Source organism: Larus michahellis, chromosome 4 (assembly GCF_964199755.1).
Source record: "Larus michahellis chromosome 4, bLarMic1.1, whole genome shotgun sequence".
Classification (NCBI taxonomy): Eukaryota; Metazoa; Chordata; class Aves; order Charadriiformes; family Laridae; genus Larus; species Larus michahellis.
The window spans coordinates 24759132-24787045 of record NC_133899.1 but is presented as its reverse complement, the minus strand read 5'-3'; the positions used below and the strand labels follow the sequence as shown (position 1 = coordinate 24787045).

General features: G+C 56.4%; 1 protein-coding gene across 3 annotated transcripts; it reads left to right on the top strand.

The window, feature by feature from the left end:
- Window positions 1-469: 469 nt before the first annotated feature.
- GNG2 (G protein subunit gamma 2) lies at window positions 470-27914 on the top strand. Of its 3 annotated transcripts, XR_012586583.1 has the most exons (6): window positions 470-774; window positions 22696-22762; window positions 23873-23988; window positions 24962-25921; window positions 27043-27247; window positions 27494-27914. XR_012586583.1 is itself a non-coding variant. In XM_074583544.1 (4 exons), the coding sequence occupies exons 3-4, from the start codon at window positions 23902-23904 to the stop codon at window positions 25088-25090; spliced, it is 216 nt and encodes a 71-aa protein (XP_074439645.1). In that variant the 5' UTR covers window positions 470-774; window positions 22696-22762; window positions 23873-23901; the 3' UTR covers window positions 25091-27294. The 3 variants fall into 3 exon arrangements, 1 of the variants encoding a protein (XP_074439645.1); XR_012586582.1 differs by having other exon boundaries at window positions 27043-27914; XM_074583544.1 differs by lacking the exon at window positions 27494-27914 and having other exon boundaries at window positions 24962-27294.

The following is a 27914-nucleotide window of genomic DNA, read 5'->3' as shown; positions in this document are numbered from 1 at the left end:
GGTATGTGGGGGGGTGTAGCGTGCAGGTGGTGGGATGGGGTGCAAGGTATGCGAGGGGTGCAGGGTATGTGATGGGTGCAGGGGGGCTGTGGGGTGCCGAGTGCGGAGCGGGGTGCAGGGGGATGTGGGGTGCAGGGGGCTGTGGGGAGCAGGGTATGGGATGGGTGCAGGGGGGCTGTGGGGTGCAGGGTGAGGGTGTGGGGTGCAGGATGGGGGTACAGCGGGTGAGTGGGTGTGAGGGTTGTGGGGTGGGTGTGTGTGGCATGTGTGGGGCGCAGGGGCGGGGCGGGGGGGGTGAGGCAAAGGGGACAAGGGGCTGCGGAAGGGCCTGGGGCAGGGATCGGGGCAGGGAGGGGGACAGAGCCCGGTACAGGGGCACGGGCAGGCAGGGAGAGGGCCTGGGGCAGGGTGAGGGGCAGGAGGCTGCGGGGTCTGGAGAGACGCGATCCGCAAAACCCGGGGGATCGGAGAAGAGAGGAGGGAGAGCAGGAGCAGGAGCAGGAGCAGGAGGAGGAGGAGGAGGAGGAGGAGGAGGAGGAAGTCGGGGCCGAGCCGCTTCCTGTAGGCAGAGGGATGAGCGCAGACAAAGCTGGGTGGGGACTCGCCGCTCGGGGCTGCTGCTGACCACCCTCCTCCTGCCTCCAGCCCGCATCCCTCCATCCATCCCTCCATCCATCCCTCCATCCATCCCTCCGTCCATCCCTCCGTCCATCCTCCCTCCCGCCGCCGCCGCCCGCCCCGCGGGGGACTCGGGGCAGCACCGCCCGCCTGCAGGTACCGCCGGGCACACGGTGGCGGGGGGCGGGGAGCCGGGGCTGGGGGCACTGGGAGCACTGGGAGCACTGGGAGGATGGAGACTGGCAGCACTGGGTCCACTGGGGCTGGGCGGGGCGGTCCCCAGCGCCGGTCGCCTGCCCCGCTGCTGGTGGCCCCGGTGGGCCCCCGAACGGCTCTAAAATCAGCGAAAATCTCCCCCAAATCCACACCCCACCCCACCCCCCCCCGGGGGGGGGCAAATCCCCGCATCACCCCCACCCCCACGGAGGGCTCGTGTGGCGATGGCACCTGCGGGGAGGAAGGGCGGGGGGAGCCGCGGGGGTCCCCATGCCGCTGGGGGCGGGGGGGGGGGTGCTGCCGGGGCTGGGAGCCGGGGGAAAGGTACCTCGCACAAAGAGTTCAGTCTCCCCAACAAAGGTTTGATTTAGAGGGTTTGATCCTCAGTTAATCAACTGATTTGCCATCACAGGAAAGGCTTTTTCTGCCGATGAATGAGGCGTAGTGTTCTTTCTTTCTCTTATTTCCGCCCCCCCCCCCCCCCCAAACCTCCCTGGGAAGGAAGGGTGAGATTTTCCCACCCCCAAATCCCTGCAGGAACCTCAGCTGGGATGGATGTGCCCCCAGCTTGGCTTGGGAGGGATTTGGAGGTGACAGCCGTGCCAGGTGGAGGGGCACCCGGTGCCCCACCCTGCCATCCCCACGGCGGCAGCCCTTTTCCCCATCATTTCCATGGAAATCCTTATTTTTCCCAGCGGTGGTTGGTGGGGCGAGCGCTTTGGGTAAGAGCAAGCCTGGGAAAATCACGGCTCAGCCGGGAAGATGCTCTCGGGAAAACCCGCTCCGGGGCTCCCTTGCCCCCAGTGGGAGTGGGAGAGGAACCCAGCAAAAAACCCAAAACTTTTGCCTTCTCGCCTCCTCGGCGGAAAACAGATTTATATTTCAGGAAAATCTTGAAGCACGGCGATCCCCCACCCATTCCTAATGAGTTACTGACGAACTTAAAGCGTGCCGCCCCAAAGGGCAGTGACCCAGGGCGTGTGTTATCTGCCGCTGCCGTACCTGCTGCCTGCAGGGCATCGCTGCAGGTCCAGGGTGTTATTTATTTCCCTGATTTTTTTTATTTCCCTGTTATTTATTTCCCTCTGGGCCCCCAAATTACCGAATAACCATCACCCCACCAGCGAGCCCCCGCTCCCCGGTTGCGGGAGGGAAAGGGGCTGGGCGGGTGACAGCGGCACGTACCCTGCCAGCAGACTGGGGCCAGGCACGGAGGATTTTTCCTTATAACTGGATTTCCCTGAATGCAGCTGGAGCATGCGATTTTAATCCTCTTTTCTACCATATGGCCGCTGGCTGGATTGAAATATGACTCAATTAATTATTGCCAGGAAAACCCGGGGGCCAAACCTTTCTCCAGGAGGATGTTTCGAGGCGTTCCCGTGGTTACAACGGGGCTTTTCTCACCCCGTGCCGTGGGGTACGGGGACACGTGGCTCAGCCCCATCCCGCCCCAGCTCCCGTGTTGGCCCCACGAGGCCGAGCATCGGCCACGCTGGTCCCTTGGCACCATTTTTGGAGCTTTTTTTTTTTTTGGCTTTTTTCAGCCTTGCATCTGCTTGCAAGAGAAAGCAGGGGCTGTTGGCACCTTGTGCTGCTGGCTGCTCACCTGTGACACAAGTTTGGTGGTCTCAGCATCACTTGGATGATGACTGGAGTCAGGCTCACCTCTGAAATGGGGTATCCCCAGCTTGGGGGGACCTGCAGGTCCCCCTGCCACTAGCGTGGTACCTGCACGTGCCCATCCTTTCTCCCAAATTCCCTGGGGGCTGCCAGCTTTGCTCCCAGCGCTGCACGTACCACCGTTAAGGATGCTTATTGCATTTTCTCCGGGTTCCTTGCAGTTGTGAGGCGGTGGTGGCCCTGTGGGGCATGTTTGGCATGTGGGCTTGGATGAATGGCCGTACCGTGCCACGGCTGGCCCTGGGGGAGGACATCGGGGGTGCCTCGTGGCACAGCGGTTACCATTTTCCACCAAGGAAATTTTGACCCACTCGCAGCACGGGGGTTATCAGGACCAGGAGTGTGGGGTGTCCGATGGGATTCCCATGGGTAGATGGCTGCGAGCTGGCGATGAAACTCAATTATTACCATGATTTTTAAACCCTAAGCCAGCCTGCTGCTTTGCCGCCCTGCACTGGAGCGACCCTGAGTGGAAAACACAACAAAAAGCCAAACTTTGCGAGGGTGGGCAATGCCTTCCCGGCACCGATGCGGGCGCTGGGGCTTCCAGTGCTTTGGCCTCCAAACGGCGGCATTGGAGGCAGCACTTCTCCTTTTGAAACCCAGTGAGTCACCGAAGGAGGACAGCCAGGCGCCGGCGCAGGCTGTTACCATAGTAATTAGGGCTGGCGAGCCGGCACCGGAGCCCCGCAGACCCCTGTGCCCCCAAAAAGTGCTGCCTGGAGGCGGCTGTGCCTGCCTGTCCCATGCGTCAGTGCCGGGGTGCTCAAGGCCGGCACACTCGTGACAGATGTGCTGCCGTCAGGGACCACGGGGCTGCACCGCCTGCTCCCTACCGCCAGCCCATCACCCTGTTTTGGGTTGGGAATAAGGAGTTCATCACGGGAAAAGCATCATTTTTGGCACGAGTTGCGTCAGTTCTCAGCGTGACTTGTCCAAGTGTTTCGTTCCCGCGCCCAGAGCGGGATGCGGGAGCGGGATACGTGTGTGCGTTCACAGCCAGCGCAGAAGCGGGAGGAAGGAGCAAAGGGATTAGGGCGGGTTTTCAATTTTTCTTGCTTTTCGGACTCTTTTCTGGCTGTTTCTCCTGCTCCGGCTTCTTGCTCAGCCGCTTCGTGGGGTCGCAGCGGGGAGGGGTGGGATGGAAGGCAGGAGGAGATGGTACCCCAGGCTGCGGGACAGGGCATGGGATGCAGCATTGGCAAGGGGATTTTCGTGCTTGTCCTTGCACAGTTCCCTTGCCTGCCCGCTTCCAGCGGGGCTTCAGCCCTTCTTCGTGCATTTCTTTTTCCTTTGCGCAACGTGCGTGGTGCAAACACCCCCCCAAACCGGTCCTTTGGAAAGGCAAGGAGCAGCTTTGCTGCTCCCCAAAATGATGGGGAGAAGCGGAAAGGGAAGGGGGGGGGCGGGGAATTCTGCCTCTGCTGCTGGTGGGGGAGCGCGTGATGGCTGCGGGGGAATGCAGCCCATCTCTCCCGGCTTTCCGCGCACACTTGGCACGAGCCGTTTGGCACCGGCCCCGTTTAGAGGCAGGTCTGAGCTGGGGAGAAGGACGGGCTCCAGCTGCCGGGAGGACATGGGTTTGGCACCGCGGAGAGGTTTTGGCTTGCTCCAAAACCCATCCCACGTTGCTTGGGATGGTGTCCGTTGAGTCTGGGCTTTGGGTCAGGCCAGCGGTTCATCAACGACGGCTTCGATCAGAGGCGGGCGAGCGGATCCCCAGTGCTTCGAGGGCTGGGAGGCAGCGGGAGCTGGATGCAGCCAGCCCCCGGGATGGGCGAGGTTGGGCGAGGATGGGTGAGGACGCAGCCGTGCCGAGGCCGAAGTCTAAATTCTTGTATCTCCTGCATTTTGCGTAGGCGTGACGGACTTCAAACACCCAACCCAGTTTTTCACACGCTCAGTGGCCAAAAAAAAAAAAAAAAAAAAAAAAAAAAAAAAAATCCCTGAAATGGCATCGTACCAAACTTTAAAAACTCGCCACCTTGCTATTTGCATGCAGCTGGGAAACCCTCCACCATTCCCCCATTCCCGGGCAGCAGCTGCACCAGGACCTGCTTATCCTACGGAACACAATTAGTTTTCACCTTATCTCGTCCTTCCCTCGCTTTTCACACAGGGATTTTCTTCCCCTGTTGTCTGCCGTCGTCGTTGTACCTCGGGCTATTTGGTTTATCCAAGGGAAGGTCCAGGCGTTGCTGGATTGTGGTCGGGGGCATGGCGGGGAGGTCTCCGCTGGTGGGTGATGCTTTTGTTCAGCATCCCAAAGCCAGCTGAGCTGCAGGTCGGCGATTCTCAGGGATGCTGCTGTGACCCCCCCAAGCGCTCTAGCCGATGTGGCAGGGCACCCCGGGAAGCCCGGGAGCGGCAGCCGTGGTGGATGAGCTCCTTTAGCTGAGATGGTGTCTTGGTTTACCAGGTTTATCGTCCTGCCCTCGCTTGCTCTCCTGAGGGCTTTGGGAAAGCAAGTTGGCTCCATCCCTGCTGGGATGCTCCCCACGAGCGGCTCTCCTGGGCCAGGAAGGTCCTGGCTGGGCAGCTGTGTTTGTAAGAGGGAGCAGCTTGGGTGGGAAGGAGAAGCCTTGCCAGAACCTTGGAGCTCATCAGGGATCCCTCGGCATAGGAAAGACATGGACCCGTTGGAGCAGGGCCAGAGGACGCCCCGGAGATGCTGGGAGGGCTGGAGCCCCTCTGCTGTGAGGACAGGCTGAGAGAGCTGGGGGGCTTCAGCCTGGAGAAGAGAAGGCTCCGGGGAGACTTTAGAGCCCCTTCCAGTCCCTAAAGGGGCTCCAGGAAAGCTGGGGAGGGACTCTGGATCAGGGAGGGGAGCCATGGGACGAGGGGGAACCGTTTTAAACTAAAAGAGGGTGAATTCAAACTATATATAAGGAAGAAATGTTTTATGCTGAGGGTGGTGAGCCCCTGGCCCAGGTTGCCCAGAGAGGTGGGAGATGCCCCGTCCCTGGAAACGTTCAAAGTCAAGTTGGACGGGGCTCTGAGCAACCTGATCTAGTTGAAGATGTCCCTGCTCATGGCAAGGGGATTGGACTAGGTGGCCTTTAAAGGTCCCTCTCCACCCAACGCATTCTATGACTCTGCAATCCCAAGCATCAGCGCTCCTTCATGTGAGATGCCACCAAAGGGGAAAGATCCCTGGCACAGCACAGGATATTCCTGCTGCAAACTCCGCTGCGTTGCTGCTTTCACCCCGTGCCGTGCTGCTCGGCATCCCTCCTCCTGCCGCCTACGGCATCCCCCGGCCGCTGGACCCCAGCCCCCCATCTGGCTGCTGCCCGCCATGGCCCCTGCTGCTCCCTGCGCTGCCTGTGCCCGTCCCCATGGGCAGAGCCGCCAGCTGCAGCGGGGACCGCGGGGACGTCGGTGCCCCGTGCCACCGCCAGTGCCTCTGCGCAGAGACACAGACCTAATTATGGGAGATGCACGGAGTAAGGCGGTGCTGAGAAACCCCCTTCCTCCGAGAACAACATCTCCGTCCTGTGCAAGGGCAGGGCTTGTGCTAATGCCAACACCTGGGTTGGCCCATTCTCTTTTATTAAATTTTTTTTCTTGGCTTATTTGCCAACAAGCAAACGTGGCGTTGAGTCCTTGCAGGCAAGGAAAAGCGGCGGTCGTGGTCGGGACCAGCACATTTACAGCTCTGGGAGGTTTCTCCCCAGCCTGGGGACCTGGGGACAGGCAAGGTGTCCCCATGCAGCCGCCAGCGTCTGCTGGGACGCAGAGGAGTGTTTTCTCTCTCGTCTGCTCCCACCTGAGCCAGGTCCCAGAGGAGAAACCGGGAGGCGAAGCTGAGTGAAGTGTAAGAGCGTTTGACTGGTTGCAGCATCCCCTCGGAGTGGCACAGGGAGCACCGTTCGGCATCCGAGAGTCACAAGCTCAAGGTGCGATCACCTTAAGGGGGATGCTGAAGGGATGCTTCAGGCTTCGGTTGTCTTCAAACCCCGTCACCGGGAATTCCTGCAGATTGAGCACGTTGCGTTAACCGTGGGTTTGGAGGAGTTGTGCTTTTTGGGCCATTTTGGGTAAGAAAGCGCCAGTTGCCGGCAGTTGTGTGAGATGCTCGGTATCGATTGAATTCCTTTCTGGTCCTGGTGTCTTTGGGTTTGCTTTGGAGTCGGGGCATGGGTCTTGAACACGACACGAGTGCCCGAAACATGTCTTCACGATCCCGCCGTCACCTGGTGATGCCAGGACGGTGCCTCCGTGTGTCTGCATGTAGCAGGCGTCATCATTAGGGCTTCGTTATGTTTACAGCAGTGATGCCCAGTTTGGGGTAGAGCCTGGGGTGAGGAGCACCCCCAAGATGAGCTTTGGGCTCTGGGCTTGTCCCTCTCCTTCCTTGGCAGCATCAGGTGGGTTTGGCTTTTCCAAAAGGCTGAACCCCAACCGAAGAGCCGCGGCACGCGGGGCTGGGCTGGATTGCCTCAGACCTCCACGGTGAGTCGTCCGTCACCCGCGGGGGCTGAGAAGAGAGGGATGGTGATTGCCAGCCAAGTCACGGCGGGTGGCTGGGGCTCCAGCTTGCTCTCCTCGCTGCCATCAGCAGGAGGAAGGCGACACATGAGCCGTTTCAAGGCAGAAATCGCCATGCAAGGGTTTCTTCTCCATTTCGATGTGTTTCTCCTCAACCAGATCTTGGGAGGATCAGGAGTGCAGGAGAGTAAATAAGTATCCACCATCTCCTTGTGGGGTTAGGGCTGCATGTTCTGCAGAGAGCCCTGGGCCAAGGACACAGGGGACACTGCGGGGCAGGAGATGTATGGGGGATGGCTCGAGGAGACTCCCTTATGCTGCTTCTTTTGGTTTCCCATCTGCAGACACCATTCTGATGGGGATTAGTGTGTCCTCAGTGTCTGCAGGCATCTTCTCAGGTCAATACGATGGCAGTGGCTCCTTATGTACGGACCGCATCCAGCCTGTTGAGGTTTATGGCTTTGGGGGAAGGTTAAATGGAGTTCCAGGGGCACCGTCTCCTCGCTGCATCACTGCTCCTGCCAGATCTTTGCTTCCTTTCGCTTCTTGAAAGGGTCATCTCAGATGGAGGGACGCCAAGACCTTGATCTGAGTCTCCTGAGGACCAAAGCACCAGGAGAAATTCTCAGTGCCCATTTTTCTAAGGCATTATGGGGGCACGGGCAGCCCTAGTGCTGGCAGCTGTTCAGAGGGGCTTTATCGGGGGGTCTTTCTTCTCTGCAGCCTTGGGGAGCCCTGAAATGTGGCCTGAACATACTGGGAGCTGCACAAAGCTCGTTAGTCACCCTGGAGGTGAACAGACTCAGTCTTTAGCTGTGCGGTTGTAAACCTCATGACATTTCTTGCTCTTTCTTCTTATCTGACAAAACCAGACCTCTTGTGATCTCCATCAAGTTTCTCTTGAGCGGAGCTGTGCTCTTTGCTGCTCCGACCAAAGCTGCTTATGGGAGGTGTCTCGGGCTGTCACTTCTCCTCCACCCCATAGCAAGGCTCTTGGAAGCCCTGAACTGCTGCAGGACAGGAGATCCTTTGCGGGACATGTCCTCCTTCCCGGTGTCCCAGCGGATGTGCAGAAAACATCTGACCATCACATTTCCATGGTGGAGGCTTCCTCACCCGTGGCCCCCCCCATACGTGGAGGTCAGGTTTTGTCCTCACGGTTGGGTTTTGTCTTCCTTACCTGCTCTGGAGGATGCTCTATCGGCACGTCGTGCAGTTTTGTCTCACTTGCGTTATGGTTGCGTTGGCTCCAAGGGCTCCTTTGCTTGTCTCGGCTCTTTTGACCCATTTTGGCAGGAGCTGGATGAAGAGTGTGGGGAGATGGTCACCTCTCCATGAAAGCCTGGGTGGGGATAAAGGAGTGGGCTGGCTGGTTTTGCAGATCAAGTTCAGGCTGTTGATTGCCTGTGCTGTGAAGGTGTGTTTCGGAAGAAGTCTCCAGCTGTGGTTTTGGTTTTTGCCAGGCTGGGATGTGTTAGTCCTGAGAGCTGGTGGCCATGGGGAGAGCTGCCCGAGGATTTCTGCCACCTCCCTTCATTTTCCTGTCGTTTTCCGGATCCCTCAGTGGCTTTCCAGTGGGAAAAGAGGGATTTTGGTAACATTTAGGTGGAGGGGGCCTCTGGAGGTCTCTGGTTCCACCTCCTGCTGGCCAATGTCATAGGCCACGGATCTTGTATGAGTCCATGTGGGTCCAGGTGTCCCCAGGGTGTCGTGCAGAAACTTGGCCAGGTCTTCTCCACGTGGCCAGGTCTTCTCCACAACTCTACGCGTCATCTCAGGGACTTCCTACCCCCTCACTGGGTCTGCAGCGGTTTGGGGTTCTTAGAGGGGGTCATCAGCCATCCACAACCTGTAAACCCATTTGGACCTCTTCTAATTAGTCTTCAGGATTGCGTCTGCTGCTGGAGCAGCTCTGCTCATGCTGGAAGTTGCCCAAGCAGAGGTCTCATCCGTCCCTTGGGTGGGAAAGTGTTGAACGTTGACCAGGTCTGGTGGAGTCCGTAGGTTTGTGTAGGACCTCGCGAAGGGGTCAATGGTCTGGTGGCCCCGCCGTGGGGCCGGACCTCCGGCGTGCCCCAAGGACGGCGTTTCAAGAAAGGCTGTAGGTTGAATTATTCAAGTCACGCCGACCTGATTGCGTTTCATCCCTTGTATTTTTAATATCGTGGAGACGCGGTGGTGTTTGTGCGGTGCTTGCACGGCCGGTACCATCAAAATACATTGCATTATTTATCATCTGATTTAATATAATTGCTGCTCAGCCTCACATCCTCGCTTGGGGGGTTTGTATTCGTGTCCGGTGCTTCCCTCACTCCCCAGCTAACGCCGGCAGGGGGGACCCTGCCTCCTCCCTCCGCACCGTGCCAGCAGTGAATAAAAAGATGATTTTTAATGCGGCAATCCAGGCTTATGGAGAGGTATAAGCAGCAAATGAGGGAGGCACTGATTTTATTGTATTTTTTTAAGCTTAAATCTAAGCCCCGTGTAAGCGTTTCCGTTAATTGCTGTAAAAGTTAGGCTGGCTTGGAATCGATGCTGCTCCTCCATCCTACCTGGAACCGAAACCCCCAGAGAGCACCTGCCTTCATTGATTTTTTCACAGCTCACACTGGGGGAAAAACACAGAAATCCAGGGCCCAGCCCCGCGCTGAGGTTTCCCGGCAGCCAGGTAAAGGTAGGGAAAGGCATTTGCCCTGGGCAAAGCAGCTTGCAGAGCAGCGGGGACACAAATCCAACAGCTCCGGCTGGTTTGGCGAAAGGATTAAAGCTCCGGGAGCGGGGCACGGGGTTGGAGGGGGGGATAAATGAAGCACGTGGGGCCAGGATGGACCCATCTCCCAGGAGGTATCGCCGCGCGGGAAGGGAGGGCGAACCAGCGCGGGCAACACCGCCTTGTGCTCCTTCTTCCCAAGTTTTGTGCATTTTTTTTGCCTTAAATTTTTTTTTTCCCCTTATTTTTTTTTTTTGGGCAATCCTTGATATTGCAAGTGTAAAAACACCGCCCAGGCTAGCGGTTTGGGGATGGGGGGGGGAGCTTTCTCCTCCCGTCTGCGTAATATCAGTGTTTGCCGAGCGTGTGTCGTTGCACGCCGGAGCCGGAATAACAGCGTGGTGGTAAAAGCAGGGCCCTTGACTCAGCGGGAAGGGTGGCAGGGATGCTTTGCCTGCGTTTGAAGGGGAAAAAGGGCCGGTTGAGGGATTTGGGGGCTCCATGGGAAAACCCAGATGTTGTACGCGGAGGTTAGTAAGCGGTGAGGGGGCCGGAGAGGGGGGTGAGGATGGAGACGGGCTTGGCGAGCCCAGGAAATAGCGTGGGAAAGGCTCCGAGGGCGCAGCTGGGGAAGAGAAAAGGAAAGCTGGCTGTTTTGCAGGAGCGTCGTGGTCAGGAGAAACGCAGGTGGGTGAGGGCTGAGCAGGGGGAAGCTTCCAAGGCCACGGCCACCACCGCGCTACCCCCTCGCTGTCCCCCTCCACGTCCCTGTCCCAGTTCTGCCACGATGGCCGTGCCCTCCTCATCGCGTGGGGCAGGACCCAGGTGTACTCCCCGGGTCCTACTTTACACCAAAATGCATTAGGTCGGGGGGGGGAAATAAAAAAAAACTAGAGGCAGCAGCGGGCCGCAGAAGTTAAATTTAATTGAGATAATATGGGTCAGCTCACCGACCGGGGACGGAGGAGCAACCTACTTCTCCCCAGCCAGCCCCAGCTAACCCGGTTTGTAGCGCCGCCAGGGCTCCGCGTCCCCTTCCCCGCCGTGTCCCCTTCCCCGCAATCCCCTGCCGTGGGCTGTCAGATGGGAGAACCGCCCCCCCCCCAGTAGCCTCAAGTTTGCCAGCAGGGAAATTGCAGGCCATGAAATGTCAGGGCCAGCGCAAGCCACAGTAAATTACTTTTCAAAGTTCTTAATTGTGAAAATATAGAATAGCACAGAGAAAATTTTTTCTCTTTTTTTTCTCTATATTCCCCCCCCCTTTTTTCCCCCCCTTTTCTCCCCCCTTTCCACCCCCTTTCCACCCCCTTTCCACCCCCTTTCCCCCCCCTTCCCCCCCCTTTTCCCCCCCTTTCCCCCCCTTCCCCCCCTTTTCCCCCCTTCCCCCCTTTTTCCCCCCTTTTTCCCCCCTTTTTCCCCCCTTTTTCCCCCCTTTTTCCCCCCTTTTTCCCCCCTTTTTCCCCCCTTTTCCCCCCCTTTTTCCTCCCCCCTTTCCCCCCCTTCCCCCCCCTTTTTCCCCCCTTTTTCCCCCCTTTTTCCCCCCTTTTTCCCCCCTTTTTCCCCCTTTTCCCCCCTTTCCCCCCCCTTTTCCCCCCTTTCCCCCCCCTTTTTCCTCCCCCCTTTCCCCCCCCTTTCCCCCCCTTCCCCCCCCCTTTTTCCTCCCCCCTTTCCCCCCCCTTTCCCCCCCTTCCCCCCCCCTTTTTCCTCCCCCCTTCCCCCCCCCTTTTCCTCCCCCCTTCCCCCCCCCTTTTCCTCCCCCCTTCCCCCCCCCTTTTCCTCCCCCCTTTCCCCCCCCTTTCCCCCCCTTCCCCCCCTTTTTCCCCCCCTTCCCCCCCCTCTTTTTGCTCCCCTCTTTTTTCCTCTTTTCCCCCTATATTTGTTCCCTCTCTTTTTCTCCATTTTTTCTCTTTTTTTCCCCCTCCGTATTTTTTCTCTTTTTTTCCCCCCTCCATATTTTTTCCTCTCCTTTTTCCCCCTCCATATTTTTTTTTCTCTCCCCACTCCCCCCCCCCCCAACCCGCTAAAATCGCCCACGTTTAGCGGTGATCCCCCCACCACCACCTGCAGCTTGGGATCTGGCCATCAGGAAATGCTTTCCTCATTTCGCGGGTGCCATAGCGATGCCGTAGCGCACCGCCTTGGGAGCGCAACCCGGCCAGGATAACCTGAGCCTCAAGAGACACGTTTTACCCCGTCGCCCGCCCCGAAAGCACGCCAAATCTCAGTGAGCAATCAAAGCTCGCCCATCTCCGTGTGGTCCGCCCGCTATTTCAGTAGTAGCTCTAAAGGCGCCAGCTCTGGATGCTGTGAAAAACCTGAAAAATTAGATAAAGAAGGAAAAAAAGGATATAAAAAAAAAAAAAGCACCCAGCTTTGATGGCAGGGATGGGAAAAGAAACACCAGGCAGCAGCACTGCCCGTGACCTGTTTGCTGTATTTGAAGCTTGAAATAGAGCCTTATGAGTAATGTGGTTCAGGTGCTTATCACTAATTAATTAATTCTTTTGTACAGTGGATACCTAATTAAAGCAGTCTCAGGTAATTCCATCGGGGGGCTTAAAGTAATGGGGGTGGTTAACGGGGTTGTTTCTTTGCTGATGTAACTTGTTGGGTGATCCCCAGCGGCCGGAAAGGGTTATGAGGCTTCGTGTGAGTGTTACTTAAAATAAAATTCTAATAAAAGGTGAAATCATGGGAGAACGGATTTCTCGTTGCAATGATTCCCGCAGCCAAGGGCTTCGCGGGCTGCGGAAGTTATTTGGGCGAAAAGGCAGGACGCGGCTCGCGCGTTTTAAGCAAAAAGGGGTGGTTTGGCTTTTGTTTCAGCTGGGTTGAAAAATGCTTTGCAGAAGGCTGAGCCCCTCAGCCTGGCAGGACCTACGGCAAAATCCATGTGCTCCTTCCCATTTCCTGGTGTCGCAGGGAGGTTTCCCCCTAAAAACATGACATTTTAAGCAAATCAGGGCAGCTCAATGACTTGCCCCGTTTCCTCTGGGGTGGCTGCACCCCCCATGCCAATGGGCGGGCGATTGGTAAGTCACCATGGCCTGGAGTAGCATGTCCGGGTCTGGAACCCTCAGCACAAGAAGGACACGGAGCTGTTGGAGCGGGGCCAGAGGAGGCCCCGGAGATGCTGGGAGGGCTGGAGCCCCTCTGCTGTGAGGACAGGCTGAGAGAGCTGGGGGGGTTCAGCCTGGAGAAGAGAAGGCTCCGGGGAGACCTTCCAGCCCCTTCCAGTCCCTAAAGGGGCTCCAGGAAAGCTGGGGAGGGGCTGCTGGCAAGGGCATGGAGCGATAGGACAAGGGGCAATGGTTTAAACTAGAGCAGGTTTAGATTAGCCATTAGGAAGAAGTTCTTTCCAATGAGGGTGGTGAGACACTGGCCCAGGTTGCCCAGAGAGGTGGTGGAGGCCCCATCCCTGGAGACATTCAAGGCCAGGCTGGATGAGGCTCTGAGCAACCTGATCTAGTTGAAGATGTCCCTGCTCACTGCGGGAGGGTTGGACTAGATGGCCTTTAAATGTCCCTTCCAACCCAACCCATTCTATGATTCCAGGTGACTTTGCATGAGGCTGGGGGTGGGTTTGTCCCTTTGGGAGCGACGTTGACCACAGCCAAATCCCCAAATCCTTTGGCAAATGTGAGGCCAGGTGAAACACCTCCGCCCCGCAGCGCTCCTCCGGTCTCCCCTCCGCTTTCAAACCTCATCTCGCACCTTCCCCTGAAGGTCTTTGTCTTGACCCTGGCAAATACTTAAGAGCATGATGTTAAAAACCGAAACCCAAGAATGGATCAGTTAATTAACATGAAGTAATAGCTCTTGGCTGCTTCCCTTAATTAAGGGTCAGGAGTTCAGAGCTGTGTGAACAGATGTTGAACTCCTTTTCCCGGGACAGGAGCTCATTCCTTCCTCAGCAGCTTTAGCCATCTCTCTTTTTCCCAACACAAGCAGCAGGGAACTAGGATTTCTGAGCAAAGTTTGTACGAAGAATTTATTTCTGAGTCAATTTGAGTTGTTTGGGGAAGGAATCAAGAAGTGAAGGAACCGAGAAATCATAGGGGTGATGATGCTTGTAATTAAAGGGTGATTTTGGTTTTCTAGAGGTCTTTCCATGGGGAAAAAAAAAAAAAAAAAGAGCTTTTTCTGAGGGTTTCTGCTTTTTTCTGGCCAGCTGTGAGGCGGTGCGTGTTTCCTAGACCTAGCGTCTCCTTGACAGCAGAAAATTCTGCCCCGTGAAATTTAGGGACTACCCACCCTACTGCCACTTCAAGAGTGGGAAACAGGACTCATGGGGTGGATTTTGGTAGTCAGGAGACGATTGAGGTTTCAACAGGAATTTTTTCTTTGGTTGGTTAATTCCTTTTTACTGTATCGTTGCTGCTCCGTCCGTGCCTGGGTGCGCTGGGTTACCACCACCTGCCCCTGGCATGGTTATATCAGGGTCTCTCCAGCCCGGGAAGAGCCGTGCCCTTGGTAAATGTTTTGCCAGGCTGAGAATAATCCAAAAGGAAGGGTTTGCCATGTTATATAGCACGGGTACAGCGCGTTGTAGAAGAGAAACTAGTCTTTCCTTCGCTGTTGCTGCAGTAGAAATGCAAAATAATATACTCAATTATTTTCAAGTATATCCGCGTGGTATTTTAACTGACGTTAGGTGCGTTGGCCAGGGCTGCCGATAGTGCCGTTGACCTGGAGCCCCTCTGCTGTGAGGACAGGCTGAGAGAGCTGGGGGGGTTCAGCCTGGAGAAGAGAAGGCTCCGGGGAGACCTTCCAGCCCCTTCCAGTCCCTAAAGGGGCTCCAGGAAAGCTGGGGAGGGACTCTGGATCAGGGAGGGGAGCCATAGGACGAGGGGGAATGGTTTTAAACTGGAATAGGGGAGATGTAGACAAGATCTGAGGAAGAAATTCTTGGCTGTGAGGGTGGTGAGCCCCTGGCCCAGGTTGCCCAGAGAAGCTGTGGCTGCCCCATCCCTGGAGGGGTTCAAGGCCAGGCTGGACGGGGCTTGGAGCAACCTGGTCTGGTGGGAGGTGTCCCTGCCCAGGGCAGGGGGTGGCACTGGGTGATCTTTAAGGTCCCTTCTCACCCAAACCATTCTGTGGTTCTATGACCTCCAGCCTGGGATGACCCCCATGCAGGGCAGAGACCTTCTCCAGCACAGGAGAAACCTGCGGGCTTGTGCTGCCCCGAGGCTTTGAAGCCGCTTTTCCAAAGGTTTCATGGATCTGGCAGGGAGAAATCCGGGCATCTGACTCCTGGGAGGATGTGGGACCACAGGGGAGCCCCACTCGTCGGTGGGGGGAAGGAAGGTGAGAGCTTTGCTGTGGGGACCGCAGGGGCATCGGTGGGGGGAGGTCTGCACCTGGGGGTGATGGTCAGATGGGCTCCCTCCAGCTCCTCCACGAAAACCACCTGCAGCGGCCCGGGGTGAAGCGTGACCCGTCCGTACATCCCTCCTCAGCGCTTCTCCTCTCTGCTCGATTCCCTCCTCCTTCTCTTTTCCCTATTTACTGAACCATCTGTGTGCTGGAGACACTTTGGTCTGTCCAGGGGACTTCAAAGATTGTGGAGATGCCTCCATCTTCCAGCCCAACGGGGAGGTCGGGGATGCCCTCGGCAGCTAACGGGGCATTTCTGAGAAGCCTGGTTTTCCGGGGAGTGCCGGTGGTTTTAGGGAATTTCTCAAGCTGCTTGTTCTCCTCTCAGGCAAGTTTCACAAAAATTGCATTAGTGGGTTTTGGTTTTGGTTTTTTTTTTTTTTAAAATCTCGTGCTTAAACCCTTCACCACGGGAGAGCCCAAGAGGCGGCGCAGGGGGTGGTGTGACAGGATGCGTGCCTTTATCTGTCCCTTCTGGCGTGTCACACCAAAACGTGACACCCTTTTCTTTCTGTGCCACAGCATCAGCAGATAAGGGGGAGCGTTGCCCCCTGCTTATCCCTGGGAAGCATCGCCGGGAGCCGGCGTGGGAGCAGGACAGGGGGCCGGCTGATGGGGGGGGGGGGGCGGTGTCAGACTCGAGTCAGAAAAATGACGAGTATTTTTAATCTGGATGAAAACTCGGTCTACGGGATGAAGGCGATGCTCGGCTTGCAGCTTCGCTCGCTTGGACCGCTGGACCTGTTTGGGCATCCTTATTCCCCAGTTTCTGGCCCAGCTTGCGCCCTCCCGGTGCCTGATCCGTGGACATTGCTGGGTTTGTCCCTTGAGCATTAAAAACAAACACCTTTTTCCCCAGGGTTTTCTCCCCAAATGGTGGCTTTTCTTTTCCAGGGGTACCTCCCCGACGGCCCTTGGGCAGGGCTGGGAGGTCACATGGCTTTTTGGCTCGCCCGAAATCTCCCGCATCCTCAGCCAGGGAAACGATGCTGCTGTTAGACCCCCGACCTTCAGCGCAGGGATCGGCAACCCGGTGGCATTCCCGCGGGGCCAGAGCCTTGTGCCAACCCCGAAGTAGGTCGGTACCCACTGGAGAGAGCCACCATTCCCTACAAACAGTGGCAGGAGGGACCGGAGCAGATGTCCCAGGCTGTGCTGTCCAGTGGCTCTTCCTTCACTCAAATAATCTCTTTAAAAAAAAAAAAAAAAATTTAAAAAAAAAAAAAAAGAAAAGGAAGTTGAGGTTGGTTTCTGTTTTCAACCGTTAGGACGCCCGTGAGAAAAACAAACCAAAAAAAAGCTGAGCTTCTCACATTCGCAGATATTAGTGAGGTCCGGGCTGCAGCCGCGGTCGGCTCCAGCAGCGCAGGGTGGCTGGAGGGGACATCCCGAGAGCCGGGCTCCCTGCAAAGGCAGCTCCAGCTCCTCATTTAACGCCCCCGGCAAAATTAGGGAAGGGAAAAATATCTTCGCGGCAGCTCCCTGCGCCTTGAGAAGGGGATTTGCCAGCGGAGCCAGGGCTGGCCGAGCAGCTGGGTCCGAGCCCGATGGCTGCTTTTGGGGTGAAATAGGGCTGAATTCGGCAAAGACAGGCAAGAGATTTTGCTCCTTCCCTGACCGCCGCAAAAAGCGGCGGGAGGCCAGCCACCAAAAGCCGTCGCCACGGGCAAAACGCCGGCATCGGGACCAAAACGGGCACCCATCCCACCTCGCCCCTGTTGGGCGGGAGGGACGGGATGCTGGTGTGATAACGAAGCTGTTTCCATGGAAACAGGCTCGGTTTTGTTGTTTTTTTTTTTCTACCCGGCCGCCTTTTTATTTCTTTCTTTCTTTGCCGGCGTGTCTCCAACCTGCGGGCTGGTTTTCGGTGATTTAAGCGCCGTATTGGAGACCAGGCATAAAAAAAGGGATGTTGGGAATAAAATCCCTGCGGGTGGGGACTGGGGGCTTGCGGCTGTAACCACCGCTGAGGATTAAGGTCTTTTGCCCCAGCGAAGTGCTGTGATGGGAGCCCACGGGCGTAAATCTGCCTTGGATTGTTTTATTTGCTTAAGGAAATAATGAAACACATGCAATTTGGGCGTATTAAGGCTCCTTTCCCAGCCAGGTCTGCAACTGCTGGGGAGATCAACGTGCCTGCACCGCCTCCCACCCCCTGGAAATGTGGCTTTTTGCTATTTTCTTTTTGTCTGTAATGTTTTTATTTTTTTTTAATTTTTTTTTTTTTTGCCCGTATGTATATTTTAGTAATTCCTTTTCAGCCGAGCTGCCTATTTTTGGCTTTTTAGCGAAAGCAACAGGATGGCTTCGAAAGCCAGCCCACCCCGGTGAGGGATTCCCACCCGCCGGCCGGCCCGCCGGGGACTGGCTGCGGGGGCGGGTGACGGCAAGGCCGTACGCTCCCTTATCTGTCCTGGGTGCCACTTCACACCTGAATTTTTGAGGGGGAAAAGGCGTTTTGCCAGAGAACCCCCTTGCCTCGGCGGGGACCCCGTTGGTTCTGCGCCTGGTCTGGGATGCAATGAGCTGGGCCGGCCTCAGCTACTGGGATGAGCATGGACCAGGAGCAATCCCAGCATGAGTGAGAGCTGGAACAAATCCCTTCATTACAATCCCCACCCTGTCACCTTTTCTGGACCAAACACCCCCCCCCAGGTGATGCCTGTCTGGTAGGACCAAGCGTGAGCCCTGTGTCCCCTGCAAAATCATGGCCCTAATGGGGTTCACTCACTTTATGGCAAACTGGGTGGAAAATACCGGTGCATCCATGACAGAAAGCTTGATTTTTTGAATAGAAACCAAGAAGCGAGGAGGGTGCCGCTTTCACTCTGCAAAGGAGCCATTCTGGGGGGCGGGCGATGCCGTGCGGAGCTGCTTTCCATCTCAGAAGGTGGAAGGAACGCGGCAAGCTTTTGCCCTGGCAGACGGCAGCGCTTTCGGTTTCTTTCCTGCAGAGCCACCGCTTTTCCTTTTGGTTCAGCCGGGAGGCCTGGGGAGAATGGTGTTCTGCCCAGCGGAGGGCAAAAAAACCCCACTGGGAAGTTGGAAAAAAAAAAGTCTGGAAAACTGGGCGAGAGGAGAGGTTTTAAAAACTCTGAGGACCGCAGTTGGGCAGGCAAAGGCTGCAGACCCCCGGAGATGCGGGAGGTGCCTCGTGACACCTGGAAAACCTCACGTCGATGCCTGTTTGAAGCTTGAAGAATGTAAGAAAATATTTTGCAAAGGGGCTGGTGTGCCTTTGGTGGACCCGACCCAGTGCTGAGCGTGCTTCGAGAGTCCCCCTTCTGTAATGGAAGTGCCTAGTGAAGGCAATTGGACTAAAATGGACCAATTGGACTAAACACCCTTAAAATGCCATTTTTGTTTGGTTGTGTTTTTTTTTTTTAACGTTTGGAGAAATCCAGTCTCTGGCCCAACTTGAGAGAAAACCCAAAGGAAAGTGGCGGGAGGGGGAAGGGAAGCAAGGGGGGGAGGCTGGGCTCCGATTCGGTGGGTTTGGGGCTGGTGATGGAGCTGGTGCGAGGCAGGGGGAGGCTGGGGACAGTTCCGCCCGGCACAGCTCCCAGCAAAGCAGCTTGTGCTGACGAGAAGCTGGCAAACGAAGGCTAATTACTCTCGCAAGCCGGGCCGGCGGCTGCAGGATGCCGGAACCCCATCACAACCCAGTTTGGGAGGGAGGGAGGAGGATGGCGGCTTAGCGGGAGGAGGCTCCATTGCTCCGGCAGCAAGAAATGCTCCTTTCGCGGTGGCTTTTTTTTTTGGGGGGGGGTGGCTTTTTTTGGGGGGGGTCGTACATGGCATTTTGCATCGCGCCTCGGTCGAGGTCGTGGCAAAGCAGCTCGTGCCAGGCTGGGCCAAGAGGCAGCGCCGACAGCTCACCGGGGCTGGAGCTGGATGGGGAGCAGCAGGCGGATTGGCAAATTAATTTATCGCTGATTTAAACGAGTCTCCAGCGGCTGCGCTGCCTGCTGGCAGGAGAGATGGGGGTCGGCGCCTCCGTGATGAATATTTAAGGGGGGCGCGGGATCCACAAATGTGCTGGGAGGGAGAAAAGCATCCGGAAAGCAAGGCGGATGCGGTTAGCTTACTGGGAGGGGAGGATGGCTGGTCCTCCCTTGGCCCCAGGCAATGGTGGCTTTTAACGCAGGGCAAATTAAAGCCAAAACCTGTCAGCTCCTGCTGGGGATGCTGAAACAGCAATGGTGGGCAGCTCAAGGGATGGCGTTTGTTGGGTAAAAACTGAAGATTTTGGCAAAGCTGGAGTGAGCAGACCAAGAGCAGACCCAACATCAGGAGCATCCTTCACCGTTTGCCCAACTAAATCCCGATTTTTGGTGCCCGGTTTGGTTGGGTGCTGCTGGGGAAAGAAGCAAATGTCATTTAAGTGTGTCAATGGCTCTTTGTCAAACGGAGAACAACGACGAATTAGGTGGGGTTTTTTTTTTGGGAGCATAGCAAGAATCAGCAGCAAAATTTCCGAGTCCGGACATGGAATGCAAGCGCTTTTGCCTCCTTTTAAATGAATTCAGCCTCTCGCCACATGCGGTGAATAACCCCTGACCCTTCTGCATGACAGACGAGTATCAAAACAACCTCGGCGAGATCCCGAGTTGTAATTACAGCGCAGAGCCCAAAAGAGACGGTATCCATGTCCTGTATGCGCTAAACATCGTTAGCATGACAATAAAATAGCATCCTTACTCATTAACCTGTGGGCTCCAAGGCAGGAATCCTATTATCCGGGCAACATGTGCCATTAAGTGGGTGAAATAAGACGCCTGCCTGTATTCCCTTGTGAGCGCCATTAAATCCCTTTCTTTGCAGGCAAAATTTAGCACAACAGCATGGGGTGTGAGAAGAGCCCCTTGCCAGCCGGGGGGGATTGGGAAATATTGGGATAGCACAGGGATTTTTAGCTTTGTGGACAGGATGTCGATGGCTGGGATCAGGAACTGAGCTCTGCCGGCTGCAGGGGACCGGTGGGTACATGGGAGTGATGTGACGAGCGCCGGCACGTGTCCCCCATTGCGTGATGGCTCCTTTTGTGCTCGCTCAGCCCCATCGGTCCCTGCACAAACCCTCTGTGTCCAAGGGCTGCCGTGCTGGGAATAGCCAGATTCCCTGAATGGAGTTGGGGGGATCGCTGGGTCCAGCGAATCTCCAACCCGGGCTCTGAAACGCCCATCCCGATGCCTGCCCACGGAGGGGTGACACTGTTAGGAAATAAGCTGTCTGGAAAGATAATTTCCTTCTAACAGCCATATTTTGGCATTTTTCTTCTGATAGGAGCATTTATATACTTTCTGGGGTGGTGTTAATTTATCTTCAGTCTGATGCTCTTGGCGTCTACCCACTAACAAGTATTTTCTAGTTCTGCAGGAAGGTCCGGTGGCCGGGAACCCTACACCTTGTTGGGTCTCGGGGAAGAGAAATAAATCAGAGAATCATGGACTGGTTTGGGTAGGAAGGAACCTTTAAAGGCCATCTAGAACCTGCCATGAGCAGGGACATCTTCCACTAGATCGGGTTGCTCAGAGCCCCGTCCGACCTGGCCTGGGATGTTTCCAGGGACGGGGCATCGACCACCTCTCTGGGCAACCTGGGCCAGCGTCTCACCACCCACAGCGTAAAGAATTTCTTTATTTCTAGTCTGAAATACACGTATTGCTGTGGTGTGGGGCAGCGGCACCTGCCAGGGGTGTGCTTTGGTTGATTGCAATTAGTAGTGAAGAGGCCCTGGGGGTTGAAAGAGAGGAGGATGCTTTAGCAGCTTGGCTTGGCATGAATCAAATCCAAACGAAGAGGCATGGAGGCTTTGAGTTTACTCCTGGTGTCTCCGGGGGGGGGGGGTACAGTGGGCCGTCCTCATGTTGGGATTAAAAAAGCTGCTTTTGTGGCTGCCCTGTTTGAACAGCCTCGCCGTTGGGCTGCTGCAGGGCTTGTTTTGGGGGGGATATTCATGAGCTCAAGTCAAAGCGTCACCAAAGCGTCACCTGCTCTTGTTGTGTTATTGAGGTGGAAGGAAGCACGCCCAGGCGCTCGCCGCGTGGGGAGGCTGTAAAACCCCAAACCGGTTCAAGTTCCTCCGTCAGGTTTCTGCAGAGGCCAAGGGCGCGTGGCCAGCTCCTGGGGACACCAGGGTCCTGCGAGCCGCAGGGTCCGCGCCATCGTCCCAGCTCACACAGATGTCCCCTCCTCTGTCCCAACGGGGTCTCGTTCTTCTCTCAGGTTTTGTTTTTGGGGCTGTCTTTTCCGCCTTAGTGGCTCTAGGGCTAGATGTAGGAAGAGCATGGGAGGGTTTCCTTGCATGAGGGTGGTAGCAGGGTTGGATAGTCCTCCCCGCTCCTGTGCCTCCTTCCATGGCATTAAACTTCAGTCCTTAAGTGACTCCCTGTCACCGGTAGAGCAACAGACCATGGTCCTCTGTGTGAAATGGCACAAAATCACCAAGAATAACATTTGCTGCATTAGAAGAGTCTCTGTGGGATCCAAACCATGCAATGGTGCCCCGGGTGTTGCACCTCTTGGTGGACCTATGTGGCCACCAGCTTTCCCACCAGCCCAGGGCCGTTGCCATGCCAGAAATGGGCTGGCACTGCCACCGCCATCCGCTCCCTGGCTTTGCAGGGAGAACTGGAAGGAAAACCAGGAGAGAGGCACCCTGCTCCTCAAACGCCTCTCCAGCAAAGACACTGGGGAGGGGGGGAGCTGAGCAAAACCAGTGTGGAAGCAGCACAAATCATAGAATCATGGAATGGTTTGGGTTGGAAGGGACATTAAAGACCACCCAGTGCCACCCTCTGCCCTGGGCAGGGACACCTCCCACCAGCCCAGGTTGCTCCAAGCCCCGTCCAGCCTGGCCTTGAACCCCTCCAGGGATGGGGCAGCCACAGCTTCTCTGGGCAACCTGGGCCAGGGGCTCACCACCCCCATCATAAATAATTTCTTCCTCAGATCTCATCTAAATCTCCCCTTTTTCAGCTTAAAACCGTTCCCCCTCGTCCTATGGCTCCACTCCCTCAAATGCTTGAGCCGAACCCCAAGCTTTGTCAGAGGAGAGGAGACCCGGGCAGGAGCTTGGGCTGTCGGGGATGCTCGGTGGGAGCGGGGCTGCGCTGAAGCCGGGGCGGGGGGGGGCGCGGAATTTTGGCATCCTTCCCCGGGGCATGCTCTTTCCACCGCGGCCACGTGCTCTGTGCACCAGACGGTTAAATTCCATCCCCTCTCGCCCCGCATCCCACGGACGGGGCTCGGATGTGCCACGGCGGGGGGACCACGAGCTGGGGAACAGCTAAAAGCCCGGCTGCCAACAGCCCTCGGATAGTTGCCCACTGACTTGAAACCTCTTCCTGTGCCGAAAACCTCACTGAATGCGAACAAATAATGCCGCTGGGGGCCGTGCTTGGAGGGAGAGGGGCGGGGGGGGGATACGGAAGGAAACCCGCAGCCTTTCTGCCTCCCCGGCGGGGTACGGGACCCGGCGTCTGCGAGGGCTCTGGCTTTCCTGGTGCCATAAATAATGTTCTCGTTGCGTTGGCTGGCAGCACAGCCACCCGACCTGGCTCCTTTTTTATTTTTGTCAATATTCTCTTTATTTAAAGGTAGCCAGCGGCCAAGAGGAGCAGATCTTCCCCTAGAGGCACAAACCAGCGGAGAGACCGGCTTCTGGTAAAAAAAGAATTCGGAGGGGCAGGGGGGTGGCTGGGGAGGGGGTCTCATCCCGAAACCCCGTCACGGCTCGCTCTCCGGTCACCTCCGTTGCTTGGACCCAGGTTGCTTTTTTCTGTAGATCCCGGGATGAGCCTCTGCCCAAACACCTGTATATCCCCTAGCGTGCCCGCAGCTTTTCAGTGCCCTCCCTAAAACACCGCGAGCCCCTTCTTTTAGGGCTGGGCCATCCTTGCCCCATCACCTGAGGGGCTGGCTGGGGGCTCGCTGCACCCTGCTATGGCAGGACATCCCCTCAAAAACCCCATTTTTGACCTGGCCGGGCAAGATCCAGCCCAGCATGGCTGTGTCTCCGCCGTAAAACACTCGCTGCTCGTAAAAGCCTCGGCTGAACGCTGGGTTTGCGGCTGCAGGAGCTCGCGGCTGATAGAAGGTAACGGAAAAACATCCGTGATCGAGATGGCGTGGACTTAATGAGCGTTCCCCCGCCTGCCCGGGGTAGAAACCACAAGAAACAGGAAACTCCGGCATCCTGTTTAGCATCTTAATGTTCCAAGTTGGCAGCAGGGACAAAGCAAGGGAGGCCAAGGGACACACCGGACCGACGCGGGGCTGGATGATGTGCCTGGCTCCCGGCAGGGGAATGAGCCTGGCGCGGCAGCTCCGGGCAGCGCGGGGCTGCTCGGGGGGGAGCCTTTTCTCTGCTTTCCTTTTGCCTTCTTGCCACCACAGCCTTTTGCTAGAATGGCAAAAGGGAAAATCCAGCTCGGCTGGGGTCCTGCTGCTGCAGGCTGCGAAGGTCCCTGTGTCCCCTAAGCAGGGCTCACAGGGCATCCCATCCTCTGGGGACCATGGGGAGGGCACAGGAGGGGACTGCTGGCAGCGTGTGACCACTCGCACGCCCACAAGGGCTGGCAGCTCACTGCCCTTGTACAAACACAGCATTAAACCCTGGCCGAACACCCAGGTCTGCATCTCCCATCCCCACACCCTCATTCCCACGGCTGGGCTCTAACAGCTCCCCAGCCCATCGTTTTGGGGATTTGGGAGGCAGGGAGCAACTCTCTGCCCAGCCCAAGGGTTCACCTGGGTGTGTTTTTGTGCCCGCAGCCCGTCCGGAGAGCGCGCCTGGCCCGCCCATGGCTAGCAACAACACTGCTAGCATAGCCCAAGCCCGCAAGCTGGTGGAGCAGCTGAAGATGGAGGCCAACATCGACAGGATAAAGGTAGCGCGGTGGGGTCTGCTGCTGAGCGGCTGCCAAAACTGCTCCCAAAACTGCCGTGGGAGCCGGGACGCGGTGGCGGGCGGTGTTTGCGGGGGATGCTCGTCTGATGATCCCAATGGCAGTGGCTGGAGGCAGCGGGAGATGCTCACCCGTGGAGGGCAGCTGGAAGCATCGCCTGGAGCGCTGCTGGGTGGTGGGAAGGAGCAGCAGTCCCCGAGGCATCTCACCTTCTTGGGAACAGGTTAAAACCCCGCTGTTTGTCTCAGGTGCTGTTAAAACTGTCCTTCGGGCGATGCTCAGTGCTCAGCCTTGAGGTTAGAGGGGAAACTCCGAAAGCAAGGCTGTCCTGAAGCCTCTTTCCTTCGGAAAACCCAATCCTTTCCCGGAGGCTTGTCCTCTGCTCTGGCCTCTTCTGCTCCACCGGCTTCAAGCCTGAGATCCCAGGGGATTTGTCTTCTCCACTGACGTGGTTTTGGATGACATGGAGAGAGGTGCTCTGGGGTCGGTTGCTGGCTGCAGGCACGTCTGGGTGCTTGCAAGCAAAACCTCGCCTCTCGGGGCCGGCGTGAGCTCCGGCGGCTTGGGAGCTGCCAGCGTGTCCTGAATAAATAGCCAAGTCGGCGGCTGCGGGCAGCAAAGGTTGCTATAGCAGCTGTGGATGGCCCTGCCAAGGGACGGGGAGGGGGGCAGACAGTGCTGGCTAAAGTCGGTCCTCGCCGTGATCAAGTCGGGTGAAGGATGCGAACGGGGGAAGGATGCGAAGGATGCTCGTGGGAGCTTAGAGCCCGGAGGTGAAAATCCAGCCCTGCCAGGGACGCGCTCTGAGGTTCATGGGTCGGGTCTTTGGCCAAGGGTGTGATGTCGCGTCCCCCGGGGTTGGGGATGCTGCGAGCCCAGCCCCACCGGCGGGACCTCCTGGGGTGGGATGTCCCCAGGGCGGCCTGTCCCTAAGGCGGAGCTCCTTCTATTGCAGGTGTCAAAAGCGGCAGCGGACCTGATGGCGTACTGCGAAGCCCATGCCAAGGAGGACCCTCTATTGACCCCTGTCCCGGCCTCAGAAAACCCCTTTAGAGAGAAGAAGTTCTTCTGCGTGATCCTGTAAACCCTCCAGGAGCCTGACCGGCACTCAGGCCACCCTGAACACTGATGTAGAGTTTTTAGGAACGGGGACGACCTGCTAGCCCGCAGAATTTAAACAAAAATAAGTAAAATACACGGCCTGGAAGCTACAGGGATGTGCATGTTTAAAGAACCTGGCCACCTTTGGGGGAATAAGATGATCTGCATTGCAAGGCAAAAGATCTGAAGTCTGTAGAGTTGAAAAGAAAAAAAGAAAAAAAAAATATGTAAAGAATAAATTTGTGTCACTTTTCTGCTCACAAAATTGTTTGATTGTTCCATATTTAAAGCACCAGAGCCGTGCTGAGCAACGTAACTGCTGAGGATGTGCATAACCTTCTTGGAATGATATTGTTGGTTTCTTTCCGAAATATTATTTTTTATTTAAGTTGTCAGATATATAGCGACAGGCTCAATGATTATGGTGTTACTCGGTGTTTGGTCTTGTGCTTTTTTACTTTCTGGCGGTAGCGTAGCGCCGGGGTCGAGCAGCCCCGCGGCAGGTTAGCGAGGACGCCGGCAGCTCCGTGCTTCTAGCAAACCCCCACTTTCTACCATTCCGTAGATGGTTAGCTTCAGCTCTGCGAGTAAAAGTGAATTGTGTGTCGTGGTTGGTGCTTCATACTCCTGTGACGGCGTTCGGTGGTAGTGCATGAGAGTTTTATCTCCGTTCATCCGCTCCAGACTTTTCTTTGCTGTCGTTTGACACCACGTGCTGGTGGGAGAAGCTGTAGGGAGGAAACCGAGGCAATCCCGAAAGCAAAGAGAGCTCCTGCGATGCCTTAGACGTGCCTGAAATACCTCCTGCATTAGGGTAGGTGCCCCCGCCCCCAGCATCGTGGGGTAGCTAGAAATCCGAAAATCAAAGTTGACCACTTCTTTCCGGGTCTTTCCTCTTCTCCTACACCTCTGTGCCTCTGCTCACCTCGCTTGGTCCTTGTCCTGCTCTTTTCGGCTCCCTGGCAGCATCTCCTCCCCTTGGGGCTGGGCTGGGCTGCTGCCCTGCAGTGGGATGGTACTCCATGGTGGGATGCTGCCCCACAGGGGGATGGTACCCCGTGGAGGGATGCTTCTGCCCCACGGTGGGATGGTAGCCCATGGCTGGATGGTACCCCGCAGTGGGATGGTACCCCTCAGTGGGATGGTACCCTGCGGTGGGATGCTTCTGCGCCATGGTGGGAAGCTTCTGCCCTGCGGTGGGATGCTTCTGCCTCGTGGTGGCATGCTTCTGCCCCTTCCCACACCCACCACCTGTCCCATTCCCACTGCCACCCCACTGCAATGGGCAGGGGCAGGAGAGCAACCTGGGGAGCCGTGGGGTCACCCCTTCCCGGAGGTGCCTGATACCTTGTTTACACGCAGCCTGAGCTCTGCGTCAGGCTGGGGAATTATTCCCAGGTCCGGTCCATCCACCGCCAGCATTTCGGGGGATAGAGGCCACCTTTTTTTGGCTCTGCCTCGGGTTAATACTTTTGCAGACGTGGCTCGCCTCTCCTTTTCCACAGCTAAACACCTCCCAGCTTTCCCCGCCCATCCGCACTCCTGGGAAACTTTGGGAATCATAACTTGGGGATGTGGGTACAAAATTAGGTGGGTGTCACATAGGGTTTTGGGGGGGTCTGCAGTGACCTCGCTAAACTGTAGTTCTGAATCAGGTGTCAGCTTAAAAATCCGTGTGGATTCAAGAGGGCAATAGTCTTTAGGTACCTTTTGGCGAATCTTTCTAGCCCGTAACAAGTGCATTTTGGTTTTTCTACCTTTTCGTACTCTTTTTCTAGTCTTCTACGGTGAAGACCAGTTTGTTCTTACACTGGACTCAAAATTTTTGGCATCTGGGAACGTTTATACGACACGAGTAGCCTAGATGGTCCCAGCCCTCCCGTGGTGGCTTCCAACCCTCCCCTAACCTCCCCCTTTTCCATCTTTTTACTACAGCTCGCGTAGCTTTAGGATGAAGGACGGATGAAGCGGTTTGCTCTGCAGCTGGTTTCACTCGCGGTGTTACGAGGCAGACTGTAAATACCCCGTCCCGGGTTTGTCTTTTCCTTCTAACGCTGGTTTACCGTCACGGAGAGCGAAGTGCAGCCGGTCTGACCCCGGGGCTCGCGCCCCAACCCTTCTCAAACGCTGTCACGAAGTGGTTTGTAATCATTTTTTTTTTAAACGACTTGCGTATTTTACAACTTGAATTCTTAATAAATAAACGGAGAAATAAAGTGGCATGAAGAGTGGGCGGCGCGGGGCCGGGGGGGCGGGGCGCAATTTTGAATTAGCTTAAACTACTCATTGAAGGTGTTTTACGTTGCTGGTCTTTATTTTATGTTGGTAGCGGTGTTGACATTGGTGTGCTGCCAGGTATTTCACCCCAGTATTTATATTTACACAGATACGCCTTTGTTAGCCAAGTAGAGGTCGCCTGCCAAGATCGTTCCCCTCCGCCACTGCCCCCCCGCCACCTCGCAACAAAAATACCAGTCATCTCTCCATCCTGATGCTGTATTTCCAGCGTGGTATCAAATGACATTCAACTCTACCCCCGGCTTTTAAAGAAAAAAATATCTGGAGTACTGGAAAAGGACTGTTGTTTGTTTTTTTTTTTAATTTTATTTTAGTTTTTTTCTGCCGAGGTCGCTGGGGTGGGGGTGGGGGGGGTGGGGGGCGAACCCGTCCCTCTGGTGCCAGGCTTTTTTTGGGGAGGGGGCGGTTGTAAGCGAGAGCCAGCGCGGGGAGGTCGGCGTTGTGATGTAGCGCATCCCCATCCCACATGCTCTGTGTACTTGTTGGAAATAAACTTTTGGATTTGTTTC